General features: G+C 31.4%; 2 protein-coding genes across 9 annotated transcripts; one reads left to right on the top strand and one right to left on the bottom strand.

Annotated features, from left to right (window-relative positions):
• The first annotated feature begins 3,134 nt into the window (after nucleotides 1-3,134).
• On the top strand, nucleotides 3,135-5,385 carry LOC107428692 (uncharacterized). 5 transcript variants are annotated; one of them, XR_003057504.3, is made up of 8 exons: nucleotides 3,135-3,345; nucleotides 3,481-3,564; nucleotides 3,649-3,729; nucleotides 3,852-3,991; nucleotides 4,114-4,195; nucleotides 4,302-4,621; nucleotides 4,926-4,988; nucleotides 5,076-5,134. XR_003057504.3 is itself a non-coding variant. In XM_016039261.4 (8 exons), exons 1-8 carry the CDS (start codon nucleotides 3,284-3,286, stop codon nucleotides 5,151-5,153), a joined length of 660 nt encoding a protein of 219 aa, XP_015894747.2. In that variant the 5' UTR covers nucleotides 3,136-3,283; the 3' UTR covers nucleotides 5,154-5,385. The 5 variants fall into 5 exon arrangements, 4 of the variants coding, with proteins under 4 accessions (XP_015894747.2, XP_060669285.1, XP_060669284.1 ...); XM_016039261.4 differs by having other exon boundaries at nucleotides 3,136-3,345; nucleotides 4,302-4,371; nucleotides 5,076-5,385; XM_060813302.1 differs by having other exon boundaries at nucleotides 3,188-3,345; nucleotides 3,507-3,564; nucleotides 3,890-3,991; nucleotides 4,302-4,371; nucleotides 5,076-5,385.
• A 284-nt stretch (nucleotides 5,386-5,669) lies between these two features.
• Nucleotides 5,670-11,378, bottom strand: LOC125418326 (E3 ubiquitin-protein ligase BOI). Of its 4 annotated transcripts, none has more exons than XM_048466508.2 (5): nucleotides 10,949-11,378; nucleotides 10,747-10,824; nucleotides 8,876-9,060; nucleotides 6,833-7,206; nucleotides 5,670-6,358 (listed from the first exon to the last, which is right to left on the bottom strand). In XM_048466508.2, the coding sequence occupies exons 3-5, from the start codon at nucleotides 8,979-8,981 to the stop codon at nucleotides 5,804-5,806; spliced, it is 1,035 nt and encodes a 344-aa protein (XP_048322465.1). In that variant the 5' UTR covers nucleotides 8,982-9,060; nucleotides 10,747-10,824; nucleotides 10,949-11,378; the 3' UTR covers nucleotides 5,670-5,803. The 4 variants fall into 4 exon arrangements, with proteins under 4 accessions (XP_048322465.1, XP_048322467.1, XP_048322466.1 ...); XM_048466510.2 differs by having other exon boundaries at nucleotides 6,833-7,194; XM_048466509.2 differs by having other exon boundaries at nucleotides 10,747-10,805.
• Between the last annotated feature and the right edge of the window lie 3,274 nt (nucleotides 11,379-14,652).

The following is a 14,652-nucleotide window of genomic DNA, read 5'->3' as shown; positions in this document are numbered from 1 at the left end:
TAATCTAGTGACAAATTTACCAATTTTAATTTTTCCAAATTTAAAATAGTAAATTTACCCAATACCCAAGCAAATTCCCAAATGCAAGAGTATATTGAACAACAAATATAAGATTAACACAAGAAAATTAGATAAAAAAACAAAATTAAAATCAACCCATTAATTAAATATCACCCAAGTAGAGGTTCCATCAAAATCCTAGATAGAAATTTAGCTACACATGTTCATAGTAAATACCATAACCAAAAAAAAAAAAAAAATCCATAAAGGAAGACATAATATTCAATAATTAACAATAAACCCAATAAAAAGTAGAGAAATAAAAGATGGAAGAGAAAGAAAAAAAAAAAAAACTAATTTAGTTGAAGAATCTTGATGCTCCAATCACTTGAAAGATTTCAATCCTCTTCAATCTAAGCTTTCTCTCTCTAGCTCCTCTTCTTCTTTCTCTACAATCTTCCTTGGTGTTTTTGTCTCCTTTTCTTCCCCTCCTCCTTTACCAAGCCTCTTCAAAAATAAAGCCTCTTCCAAAATGATCTCCAAAACCCTATCCTTTTTTTTTTTTTTTATTAAAATCCAACCCTTGAATCAAGATCAAAAGGTCCTGGATATGCACTTGACTCTCACATGCCTATTTTAAATGAAGTCACATGATTTGCACATGCAAATCACTACATTAAAGGCACATGCCTTGCATGCTTTTATTAAAGCTTCATTTTAACCAAAGTAAATCAAAATCAAAATTAGAAGTTAAGGCATGGAAAGTCAAAATTTTGAGAATCTTGAACAATGGGTGGCATCTTTGACTTGTTTAGGTATAATGAGCTTTCTTCCTCTCCAAAGTGATTCTTAAAGCTTTAAAAACCATAAAAATTACCCTTAATTTCACTTTATAGTTCACCTATACAAGTATACAAAAACATATCAAAATAACATAAATGCTTGAGTTTTCTACAAATAATCAAGTTATAAAAGATTAAATAAGTAAACTGAAACTCACTTATCATATAAGTATTATAATCTTTTACTAATAATTGACATGCTCTGGTTTGTCATTGTTTAATTGGCTACCTTTTATTCGAGGAACTGCAATTTCTTTTATTTTTTTTTTGGGTTTTGTACACTTTGAAAAACCAAATGACTTATTGTACAAATTCAATTTTTTTGAAGCTTCTTCGTTATATATATGATTAATGTTTGCATCTAGTTGCTATGTTTCATGCTTATGGATTATACTTGCAAATTATCCTGAAAATGATTAACTTGATACTCTGTAACACAGAGTTTGAATATATGCTTTGTAGTAATGAAAGCAAAAAACGGCTTGGTTTTTCAATGATATCTCCCTGATGTGAATTCCTTGTGGCGTTAGAGGAAAGTGCAAAGCGTGGTTGAAATTGCTAAACCAAATTCCTTATAGGATGCCAACGTGACAATTTGATATTGTCTGCCTTGTGAAAGAAAATGATGTAGACCAGTTTGGCTGCAATACTAACTTCTGCATAATGTATGTAATACACTTAAACAGATTGATGGCAAATTTTTTTTATTTAGTTATTTTTTCTTTATTTATTTTATTTTAAAAGTATTGATTGTGAGAAACTTATCTCTAGCACCATGCAGAATAGTAGAAGAACAAAGTTAAAATATTATGGAAAAGGAGATTGTTATGTTCTTATGGTTCTGACATTATAAAATATGAGAGCTTTTAAATGTTTTGGATTTATGTTATTTTCTTTTTTGGCTGTGGATCGACATTAAGATATGAATCATAATTTCTGTATGTTATTATTTCTTTCCCTATGATTCATAATATTTTGTTATAACTTTTGCTTCTATTTTGCATGCAATTGGGCTGCAGATCCAAAGGAATAGAGGAGATTAAAAAGCTAGCAGGTGGTGAAAATGTGCTATGATTTCAAGAGAAGACCAGCTCAAAACTTTTTTCTTATATAGCTAGACTAGCCTTCATAATTGTAAATCTGATTAAGATCAATTATTTTTTTTTTATTAATATGATTTAAAAGCTGATTATATATATGTACTTGCTACATTTTGAAGCAAAATTATCATAGTTTTCAATCTCGATATGATTAACCCACGAGACTTAGCACTTGATCTAACTAGTATATTTTTTATTATCGAAAATAAATAAAAAATAAAAAAATAAAAACTAGTCTATTTTCACTAATTCATTTTAAAAAAAAAAAAGAAAAAATTTATGATTTCACAAAATTTCAAGAGGTTAGATTCAAAGTATATCTGTGATGTTTTTGGGACTGCCAATATTTGGAAATTTTTAATTTTTAATTTTATTAATATTTCTCTTTTATTTTCATTTTTTTCAAAGTAAATCATAAGTGCAAATTGTGAAGTGTAAACCGACGGCAATATTTTTAGAGAAAATTTCATCTACGCTTTCGATATTTGATAAATTTTTTTTATCACTATCGAAATTTAAAAAATCATCATTTACCCTTTAAAATTTGAAAAAATAATTATTTACCAATTTTGGAATTAATTTTTGAACAAATTAATTTATGAAAACACTATTTTACTTCTTTATTTTAAAATAAATATCAAAATTTATTATTATCTTTTTATATTATAATATATTTTTAAGAATGAAATTTATTTTGCTTTTCAAAAAAAAATGTAATTTATTTATCTTTGTAATTAGATTGTTTATTCTTGTATAAATGAAATTTATAGTATATGATATTATGTTAATATACATTATTATAAAATAAATGATAGAAGATAATGCAATATTTATTTTGACACATAGCATAAAAAAGATTTTGATAAATAAATTTTGTAAAAATCAACTCTAAAAGTATCAAATAATAATTATCCAAATCTCACAGGGGTAAGTGATGATTTTTTAATCTTCAGGTGTTAATGAAAGGTATATATGAAATTTCCCTATTTCTATTATATTGCTAAAAAAAACAAAAAAAAAAAAGAGGTTTTTGGTAATTTCCTTGTTATATATTGTATTTTAGATTTTACAGAGGAATTTTTTAAAAAATTAAAAAAAATTAAAAAAATTAAAAAAAAAAGAGGTTTTTGGTAATTTCCGTGTTATATATTGTAATTTAGATTTTGCAGAGGAATTTTTTAAAAATATTTCTGTGTAATTTTTAGAATCATTATCGGAAGTTCGTTGCCAAAAAAAATAAAAAGAAGAAAATAAGAATTACATTTGAAGAAAACGTTTCGGGCTTCTTTGTACATGCAGCGGCAACTCTGAGAAACGTCATACGCTTGGTTGTTGAAGACAATGCGACGATACAAAGACGAGCCTCCGGCGGTTCGAGTTTACACAGTCTGCGATGAATCCAGGTCTGTCTCTTTTCCATTCGCCAACAATGGACGATAATATAATATCCCCAATATCTCTCTATTCGAAAGCAATCCAATTGATCATAATCATAAGCAATCTCTTTTCTTTATTATTATTTTTAATTTTTGCGGCAGATATTTAATTGTGAGGAATATTCCAGCCTTGGGTTGCGGCGATGAGTTGCTGAAACTGTTCTCATCCTATGGAGACGTTGAAGAGTAAACTTCAACTTTTTGATTTTTTCTTTTTTTTTTCTTTTTTTTTTTAAATTATTGCTGTGCTCAGTGGGATTGAATCTTTAGGTGTAAACCGATGGATGCAGAAGACTGTGAGGAATTCACTGATGTTTACTGGATCAAGTTTCGTTTGGTCAGCAATTCCAGGTGTGACTCACTCACGTTATGTTCTGGCGAGCCCTATGTGTTTGATGTTTGGTTTACAAGAAAAATGTTTTGAACGGATATATTTCTTTTCTTTTCTTTTTAAAAAAAAAAAAAAAAAAAAGATTTGCAAAGAGAAAATTGGACGAGTATGTTTTTCTAGGCAACCGATTGAAGATTTCGTACGCCCCTAATTTTGAGACCCTCAATGACACCAAAGAAAAGCTTGAATGCAGGAGAAACGAAGTATTAGCAAGATTAAACCGTAAGTTTCTCTTCAAGCAACAATAGAAAAATGTAGTATATTTCTTTTTTAAATTTGAGGTTACTTAATGGTGTGGAAATAAATGTCTGCTGAATTGTAAAATGTAATATTTCTGATATCAGCTGGAAGATCAAAAGGGTCTACGGCTAGGAATTCGGGTGCTCCTTCAAGTCGTCAACCCCAACCAATAAACTCAGAACAAAGGCATTAAGCGTTTCTAATTTTCCATGACAACTCTTACAAGTAAAGCCATTTAAAGTTTTTTTCTGTTCTATTAGTTGTGTGATGGATTATTCTTTACTTTCTGTAGGGTCAGTGCAGGACTAGAAGTTCCTTCTCGGGTTAATAATACTCCAATCACAAGGGTTTCATCTGACAAGGTTCTGTTACTGTTCTTAAACGTTAATATCTTGTGCTAATTTTGTTTATCTCCAACTCAATATTAGCTGGTAACCCTTAAAAATTTTGCCAAGAGAGGGAAATAACTATTAAGATAATCACCAATCTTTTATGATAGTGAAGTGGGCAGTGAAGTTGTGAGAGTAGTGGAAGTATGGCTAATTAATGGTTTAATTGAAATGCTGATTGATGGTAGGCCGAACATGAAGAGAACTTAGCTGTGCTTTGCCTGTAAGAAAACCGGAACTCGTACTTAATTAGGCTCTTTATGCATGTCAGGATTTATGCAATACTGACATAAAGCAGTGACTATTTTGGAAACAATGGAAAAACTGTATTACCAGATTTTGTTTTACGAAAACATTGTAATTTACTAGATGGTATAGATTTTGTAAACTTTATTTTGGGTGCATCAATGTTTCTGTATAAGAGAATCTTCAGGTTCAAACTTAACTATCTCATGGAAATCAATGAAACTTTCTTGTCTTAGAGATGCCTATTACTCAGTTGTGATTCTCTTGTAATTTGTTTGTAGGAGTATTTTCCTTCCCAATCAATGAATCAGACTGTCCGGTTTGTAAGAGAGAAGCTTGATAAGGTGATAGACCTCATCTGCGTGACTTCTTTATGTATGGCTCTTATAGTTACAGTGTTTACTGTGTAAACAATGTCGTTTTTGTTTTAGATTCAATCCAGTGGCCAGCAGCTACAAGATGGGCCTGCATCCAAGAAAACACGTATAGATAATAGAAGAAGAATCTAGACTGGACAAACTATATTGGTTCAGAATTGTGTTCTTTTTTACGAACCTCAGCATTCATCAACTTTTAGTTACTGTAACCTCATCAATGATTTATATACTTGTATAATACCATCATGCTTGCCACTTGACCTACATCCATCAGTGATAAAGGTTTTTTTGGGGGCCATTTCAACCTTGTAACTACTCTCTTTTATGAGAATTAAATTTTCTAAAGGAAAAGTGTTCTTCTGTATTCTTTTCTATGAATTATTTGACTTGCTGGATGAAGAGGCAAGTATGTTTCGTGGTTCACAATTGGAAGAAAAGTTCAAACTAATAATATAGTTGAATTAGTTCCATTTTGCATACCTACTCATTGATGACTTTCCTGTAGTATCCTTTTCCTTTTATTAAAGATAACATCCTTTAGCAAACAAAAGAAGAAATTACACAGCGCATGTACTACTTGGCCATCTTGAGTTTGTAGGTTGGTTTGGAGAGCAAAGGTACAGAGCTCATACACAACACTTTCCGAACGAAACAAACAAACTCTGTTGTAGACAGACAACAGTATATACACTCTGCTTACAATCTTTTAATTTTAAGTGAATGATAATAACAGACCAAATGATTTTTTTTTTTCATTTTTTAAGTTATTTTTTCTTCATAATTTAGGACAGATACACTTGGACACTAGCAGTTTTCATCAACTGACATACAGGGCAAACACTGGTTAATCCTTCACACTCCTTACATAAACACAGGTGCCGACAAGGCATCAACAAGATGGAGACCTCCCTTTTCTTGCACGCTCTGCAGTTCATATTGTGTTCCTTTGAGCCTGCATAATTCTTAGGAAAAGATTTCAGTGCTCCACCTGGAATGCTGAGCAAGTTATTAGGATCGATGTATGAGGCTGCGTCATCAACTTCACTGTCCCCAAAGCCTTCCTTTCCTTGATCAGCACCCTGTGAAATTGCCTGTTGGAGGTTGGTCTTGAGGACATTAACAACCGACTCATTATACTTTGCTCTATAGTGCCAATTCTGGGCTTCCATAGCCATCTGTTTTATTCTCTCAACTAGTTCTCTGTTCTTTCTGCTCATATTCTCTAGTTCTATGTCTTTATCACGTAGTTTCTTGCTGACACCTTTCTCTATAGCAGCGAGGAAAGATGCAATATGTCTCTGCTTCATGTCCCTGACTCCCTTTGCCAAGTGTTCCTCCTGTTTGAAGAAAAAACAAGTTTTTAAATGCAGAAACAGCGGATTTGAACTTCAAACAAACTCATTTTCATTTTGAAACCTAAACTACTGCTGTTCAGTGTCATAGTATAACATACAGATATAAGAGCGTCAAAATATAATACTTCTAATCCTCTAAGGTCTATAAAATCCTAGAAATGACAGTTTATAAATGAAAATTTTATACGATTTTCTGATTTAAAATACTAGTGGTACAAAGAACATTGAAATTTGATAAAATCTGTTTGGAATGTGGGGACGAAAGAAGAATAATTTAGATACTAATGAAGAAAGTTCGAGAATGACAATTAGTAGCTTGAACAAAAACTTGCAAGAAAATAGTGACTACAATCAAAAACTTATTTGAACCATGCACCTAGAATAAATAGAATAGTAACAGCACACTGATATTTTTTTTTTTCCCCTTCTTCTTTCCTCAAAGATGTGTATTCTCACCTGAATTTTCATATACTGATCAAACTCTTCTTTCTGCCGATCAAGCTCTGTCCTAATATTATCACCAAGGGAATAGATGATTGAGGGTGCTGCTGTCATGCTTCCACTTGCTGAAGTCACAGATGAGTTGCGCTCATCATCATCATATGATAACCTTAAACCTGTAGATACAGGATTTGGGTTTGGAATGCTGGCTGAGCGATCGGCTTCATCTTGACAGACATTATAGTTCAAGGAAATCTGAAGCTTCTGCTGCCTTGAGATGTCTTCCATTTCCCTACTCCGTTTATTAGGCCGAAGGATAGGAGTAATATGCTCATTCCCAAAGTAATTTACCGGATCGACATTGCATCCAGCTGGTACTGCATCATATACTGCAAGTTAATCATTTTCAGAGACAAATCCAACTACAGAGAAACCAAGGACAAACTTCATATTGGGAAATGCAGTGAGAAGGTGTAGAGAGAGTAAAAACCAGAGATAACAATAAAACTAACTTCCAATTGGTTGCAACTTATACAAAGAATTGTAAGACAAAATTGTTTTTGGCATCAATTTTTAGGGTTAAATTTGATCTACAATATTAATAGGAACAAGATATGTCCTCTTCTATAATATTACACATTATTTTGTTTCCTCTTTATAATAAGCTGACAGACCATGGGAATTGAGTGGTATCATCTCAGCTTTTAACCATTTAAGACTTACAGCTGTCAAGAAAGAGCCATCTAAGTCTAGAACTTGAATAGATAATTAATTATGAATAAATGTGATGAAGAAGAATGGATGCTTCATAATTACAACTAGATACCTTCTCAATTTTGTTCTTAGGCACTATTTGGCAGGGCTTTTAGGAAACCAAAAGCAGCTTTTGAGGCTGAAAAGGTGCTTCTGGAAGTGTGCTTCTAGCCTTCAGAAGTACTTCTAACCAAAGTCAATGAAGAGTGGCTTCGTCAAGAAGCACTTCTGGAGAAGTAGAAGCAGAAGCTATGCCAAACGGGGACTTAGCCACAATTAGGAAGTGAAGTTTTCATGATATTAAAGGATGAAGATAGGGCCATTAGAAATGAAACTAAATGAAAATAATGACTGAACAAGATCTAACAAGAACTTTTAGTTGTTTAGGAAGTTTTAGGATGCCTAAGATCTAATAACGATGTTCATAGTTTACCTTAATGATTATGCTTTTATATGTATAAGATGTATATCACACAGAGACTTGGAAAATTACTTTTCGGGATACCATGAACACCTATTAACCATACATGACAAATAAACACATAAATATATATCAAACCCGTATACATATATATAGCATATTATAGTTAAAAAGTATATCATATCGTACCGATCCACTTTTTTTAACCAAAAACAAAAAAGTACATATTACAATACACATTTTGACAACTACAGATACATGGGAACAAAAAGACAAATATACAACTGCTATTTAGAAAATAAACTAATTATCTTGAAGAGTATAATGTATGGAAATCTAGAATTAACCAATAAAATGGCAAAAAGGGAAGAAGAACAATAAATGCAGTCTCAAAACCATAACAATATCACGAGAATGCTAAAAATAAAAGCTAATAATGAAAAAACTTCCCCGAGGGACAACAACCAACTGGTTTGGTAAAATAAACAGTCACAACTAGCAAGAACACAGTTTAGCATAGGTTTTTACAAACATGTATATTTCAGCACATTACAGTAGCATAGGCCGACCAAACTAACTATTTAAGGAAAAAGAGATTTGGATAGGAGAGTAGCAAGTTTGAGACTTTACAAACTGCATTTCTTCACAAGTCCACCATATAAATAGTTAGTTTAACTCTCCAGGTAAGAGATGGCAAACAATTTCAGTCATGGAAGCTACCGTAACTTAATCAATCAACAAAGCCGCACTATACTCCAGCCAAATGAAGATTAAAAGATTATCCAAGAAAGAAGAGGGTAGAAGAACCAATAAACCAATAACGTGAATGAAAAGGCAATAAGATGTTAGAATTCGTCTTCCAGGAAAATGTGAAATAGACTCACCATTTCCAAACAACTGCAGCTGATTTGAAGCATTTGTCGGATAGGGGAACCGATTCTCTTCAAGGAACATAGGAAGCACAGGATTACCATTGTTACCTCCCAACATCTTTCTAAAATAGAAACTAATCCACCTCAAAATGTCTTGCTGTTAAAGGATTTCAGTGAATAAACAAAAAGAAATCCCCCTGAAGAAGAAGAAGAAAAATATCATACGCTGAAAACCTAAACCATGAAAACATCACAGATTCACCAGACATCCAAGAAAATCAAGCAAAGTGCTCAATCTCAAAAGCTTTGCCACATTTTAAAAATAAAATGCATGAGGCCAGTTACTTTTTAATATGTTAAATTGCATATTGATTCAAACTAAATTATGCCATATGAAGCTTATAATGAATTTAATTAGAAGATACATGAGATACATATGAGATCAAAGCAAGAGATGTGAAACACATGGAAAAAGCAGACTGAAAACATTATATATTAGAGCAGATTGAGCATGGTTTGACCATCAATTAAGTTTGTTAAACAAGAACCATCAAGAAGAACACAAATAAGCTCAAGTTTTACTTTTAACTTTACAACTTTAAATGAAACTTTTAACGGGTATCTAGCATCTAGTCAAGAAACTCATAAATATTGAAGACAGAAATTCACGAATGCTGAATGTAAGAATATTATGAGATACAAATGGTTGGATTAAGTATATGACAAAAGTTTACCATAATCATAAACTATTGCAAGAACAAGCATTCTAGTTTCTTATTAGCATTTTAAGTATAGTGAACAAAGTAAATGATAAATGCAAGTTGTTACAAATTCTAATATGCATATTTGCATATCCATATTCAGAACTTCTAATGGAAAACAATGCCTGCACTTTGTTTCTGTCAACTGCAACGTTATTTTTCCGTTACAGTCTTACCTCCAATAATTAAAAATATAACGGTAGTTTAAGTGGAACCATACAAACACCGAAGATCATGCAGATAAATCCACGTAAAATACCACATGCTTGCATGAAAATAAACATAAAAAACCTAGAACAAAAAAGATAAAACAAAAAAAAAATGTTTATGATCCAAACATTCACAAGCTTCAATACAAACTTTGATGAAATTGTGCTGTGCAAGCACAAGTCATGATTTTTACATCACCTTTAAATCAGAAATTCAAAAGATCAATCGCTTAAAAGGATAACCAAAGTGACACTAAAAATCAATATTTTCCAAAACCCAAAAACATACATCATCATTGTTCTAGATAATTTAACGTAAAGACAAAGCAGCCAATCAATTCATTCAATTTTCTTTTATTAACTTCAATAGAATTCATCAAAAGAACTGCCTACTCCAAATAGAACAAAGTACTATATATGGTAAACAGCATATGACATTTTAATTCATTAAAGATAGACGCAAAAGGAAACTTGATGATCAAAAGCTAAAACTTTCCTTTGGAATCAATACAGAACCCAATTCAAACGGAAAGGGAAGAAGAAAAAAATTGTGAAAAATTCATATGGAAATAGAATGTATACACCTGAAAGAAGAAAGAAATTGCATACTTGGGCGTCAACCAAATCCGAATAAGAATCACCCAAAATCCTTTCTAAATCAGAGGTGAAAGAATCTTGATATTAGAAAAGCAACTGAAGAAGATAATCATCCAGTTTGACCAAGTTCCGAAAAAGGAAAGAAACAAAAGAAAAAAAAAAAAAAAAGATTTGATATGGAGAACCAAAGAAAAAATGCAATCCATAAGCCTCATCCAAGATTCATTTTCTATCTAGAAACACAATCAGATTGCTTTCCTTAACAAAAATAAACAAAAAAAAAAACAGAAAAAGAAGAACAAGAACAAGAAGTTACCTCAAATAGCCAAATCCTCTCTGATTCAGTTCTAAGAAGAAAGAGAACCGACCCAGATCCTGCAATCCCATGCCAACTCTAAATCAAACCCCAGAAACCAAAAATACAAGCTTAGTAGAAAAACCAAAAATTTACCAAACCCCCAAAAAAAAAAAAAAATATATATATATATATATATACCCAATGAAAAAATGAAAAATACCTCGACAAATACAAAGCTCAGTAAGATAAGAAAAAAGAGAAACGGATCATCTAGGATCTTCCATCAAAAAAAATAAAAAATACAAAAAAAAACCACCTACAAACCAATGAAAATGCTATACGAAAAAAAGGGGAAAAAAAAAATTTTTTTTAATATTTAGAGTAAAGAAAGATCTGAGAACAGGAACCGAAGAAGGAAGATGAAAGATGTAGATGAAGAATATTAATATGGAAGGGAAAAGAAAAAGAATGGGTTAGGAGAGGTGTGGAGGTGGTGTGAGAGTGGGAAGAGAGAGAAAGAGAGAGAGTGGCCAAATTATTAGTATGTAAGAAAGAATGAATGAAATCGGTGGTAGTGGTTACGCAAACGGATTTCCGTTCTCTTTCGTTTCTTTTCGTTTTATTTTTATTTTTATTTTTATTTTGTTTTTAAGAAAATGTTGTTCATTATTATCGTCAGAAAAATAGACCCAGGAAATTAATAAATATAAATAAAATAACTACAAAAACGTCCGAATTAAAAGCGGAAAAGCGGACCCCACAGTGGAGAGAAAGGGAAACAGTTTTCTGGAATCCCGCTCAACTCTCCTCCCCCTCTTCTCTCTTGTTATGCTGCTGCCCCATCATACTCCACTTGCACCTCCTGTTTTTCCCTTTTTTTCAGAAAAAAAAAAAAAGCAATATTTTGACAAATACTCAAATATTTGTTTGTATTTCTTGTGTGCAGAAAAAGTCTATAAGAAAATTAATTAAAGAAAAAAAAAAGCAGCAGAAATTACTTTTTTGTTCTACTTTTTTTTTTCTTGTTTTTTTTTCAAAAGAAAAATTATTTTTTAATCAAATATCAATTTGCTGGTAAAAATTCAACATTGTTTTTGTATTGGTTCGAGAACGTAACAAACCAAATAAAAATCCACGAATACGACGTTTTCATGACATAATGCTTAGATGTTCATTACAATTTCAAAATATTATTATTATTATTATTATTATTGGTGTCAATAATGAATAATATGTATATATTTCATATTTCATAATATTATTATTATAGATAAGGATATGTGGGAGAGAGATAGATATATATATATATATATTAGGGAGGAGGAGGGTGTATTTAATAATTTGGCGGTGAATAGTGATCGGATTGGGGATGGTAATGGTGGTGGTGGGTGGGTAAGAGCTCCATCAGACACAATTAAATATAGACGCGGGAAAAAGGATTGGATTGGAGTAGGGCTCATTATAGCTGACTGAACCCAAAATATTTGGGTCCCATAGAAATTGGGTCCCGCTTTTGTTGGCGGGTACTATTGGCGGGTGAGCGGAACAGACAATCGGTTCCCAAGACCCCTTCTTTCACGGAATTAGATCCATCCAGCGAACCAATCAAAACCATTTTCCACATTCACAACGAAGCTATACCCATTCCCTGCCCCTCCGTCGTCTTATTTGTTTTGATTATTATGTTTTAATGTTTAATCAACGTCTAGATGACCATTAACCAAATACTAAAACCCGGTCTTTTTTTATTTATTTATGGTTTTGCTGTTGTGAACCGGCATCGGACCAACCCAACTCCACTTGTCCCATAACAACTGCCAAAAATTTTCATTATCATTGTTTCTATGTGTACATAGGTGGATGTTGGGGTTGCTTTGACATTGGTTCTTAATAATTTTGTTGTAGTTTGTTTGTTTGTGTTTTTCCATCTAGTGCATTTCTTAGATAGAGGATGAGATGGGGTTGATGGTGATATTGTTCACATCTAAAAAGAAAAAAGTCTTTTATTCAATCACCCGGAAGATCTCAATTTTGATCATTATAGATGCACCTATTATATACCTAAAGGATTTCTTAGTATAAGTTAATTAAGCTAATTGCACATCAAGCATTGTTAATTTCGTCAAAACAATCTAATTACAAAACTATTTTATTTATCAAACAATAATTATCAATTTGAAATTCCTCAACTTGATATTTATGTGTAGATATATATATAGATACATATTAGAAAATAGACGGCTCACAGTGGGTAGTTGATCAATATAGGCAGCTATATTAATTCAACATCCTGCTTCCCTGGAGAAAAGCAGACGATTCTAAAATAGTATTAGAGACTCAAATCCTAATATATTATATTCATCCCTTACTACTATATCACAACTATTTATGATCTATATGCATTTTATAATTTGGTAAGGTAAGGTATTTTTGCTAACGCATAATTTCGTTATAACCAATGAATCAATAATGAATATCAAACCATTATTATATCATCTTTATTTATATATATATATATATCATTAAAAAAAAAAATTAATGTAAGTTACATGTACCCCTCAACCTAATGGAATTGTCGGTTTCAATACTAAGTTTGGAAGTTTATGGGGAATTGTAATCAAACATGGAGATAAGTGTTGGGAGTGATTACAAATGGAGATCATAGTCAACCCCACGCGATTGCTTTAGTGGTAATCCATTGTTAACGGTGAATAATAATATTAATATATAAAAGGAAATTGGATGTGGGGGGGGAAGAAGAAGAAAGAAGAAGGATAAGAAAAGTAAGGAATATTACTTGGATCCAAAGTGAAATGAATGATTTGGATAATCCAGGGGGGGTTTGCAAAGAATGGTTCTTATCTTTGAAATTTCAAATGGATTGTTTTTTGTATTCCACACACATGCTCCGTGTGTGGATTTGTTTTTTGTATTCCACACACATGCTACGAATCAATCTCATTCTCACACTCACAAAGTCCGAATAATACAAATCATAGTGGGTGTTGCCAAATGCCGAGTGTGAATGGAATTCACATGCGCTTAACACGTCACTCAAATCTTTCACAAACCTTTTTCCAACAATTTTTTTTTTTTTTTTTTTTTGCCCTTTTTCAAAGGCTATGGATTCTAGTATATTTTTGTAATCTACCGTCCATATGTATGTTTCAATACCAAATGCATGGCTGACTTTGATGCGTAGTTATCTTTTTGGGATAATCCAATTAGCAATTAGTATATATTACTTTATTAAATTTTAGATTGGAGATTTGATGATGAAATCCCCACCTTCAATTTATTTAAAAAAAAAAAAAAACATACATGCATAGTTTTATGTAAATAAAAAGTTCCATGATGTATTTATTTTTTAGGTAAAATTTTACCTTTTTAAGAAAAAAAAAAAAATATATATATATATATATATGTAGTTTATTGACAAATAAAATAAACTTTAAATTTTATATTTAAATTATCTTCGTAAAAAAAATTTAAATTCAAATATTTTTTAATAAATGATTTTGTATAAAATTTTTGATTCATAAAATCGATATTTAAACAAATTAAATCCATATTTTTCATTAAATAAAAAATATAAAAAGAAGTAAATTGGATAATTTATAATACAATATTTGTAAAAGGAACTGGTGCTACCATTGCATATATGGGCCGGGCAGTACGGGCAGGGTTGTGTGGGCCCAATAGAGGCCCAACCAGTCCATGGAAAAGATTTCCCACATTCCCCGCGTAAACTTCGTGTTTTCCGCTTTATTTTGGGAAAACGTTTCGCTGACATTCTGCTAACAACACTAAGAAAAATGAAACTCATGGCCTGCTTGATAATACAATTTTTTTTTTTTTGGACTATATAAATATATTGGTTCATGCATAATACAGCATTTAAGGTCTGAATGCATCATATTTATC

Source organism: Ziziphus jujuba, chromosome 12 (assembly GCF_031755915.1).
Source record: "Ziziphus jujuba cultivar Dongzao chromosome 12, ASM3175591v1".
NCBI lineage: Eukaryota > Viridiplantae > Streptophyta > Magnoliopsida > Rosales > Rhamnaceae > Ziziphus > Ziziphus jujuba.
Note: the sequence above shows the minus strand (reverse complement) of the source record. Positions and strands in the feature narration are given on the sequence as shown.

Bases quoted from the DNA above. Each gene is read 5' to 3' on its own strand.
- LOC107428692 (XM_016039261.4), top strand. From the start codon at position 3,284: ATGCGACGATACAAAGACGAGCCTCCGGCGGTTCGAGTTTACACAGTC. The intron at 3,565-3,648 runs GTAAACTTCAAC...TTGAATCTTTAG, and splicing joins TCCTATGGAGACGTTGAAGA to GTGTAAACCGATGGATGCAG. The intron at 4,196-4,301 runs GCATTAAGCGTT...TACTTTCTGTAG, and splicing joins CCAATAAACTCAGAACAAAG to GGTCAGTGCAGGACTAGAAG.
- LOC125418326 (XM_048466508.2), bottom strand. From the start codon at position 8,981: ATGTTGGGAGGTAACAATGGTAATCCTGTGCTTCCTATGTTCCTTGAA. The intron at 7,207-8,875 runs GTGAGTCTATTT...ATTAACTTGCAG, and splicing joins GCTGCAGTTGTTTGGAAATG to TATATGATGCAGTACCAGCT. The intron at 6,359-6,832 runs GTGAGAATACAC...TTCTTCAAACAG, and splicing joins ATCAGTATATGAAAATTCAG to GAGGAACACTTGGCAAAGGG.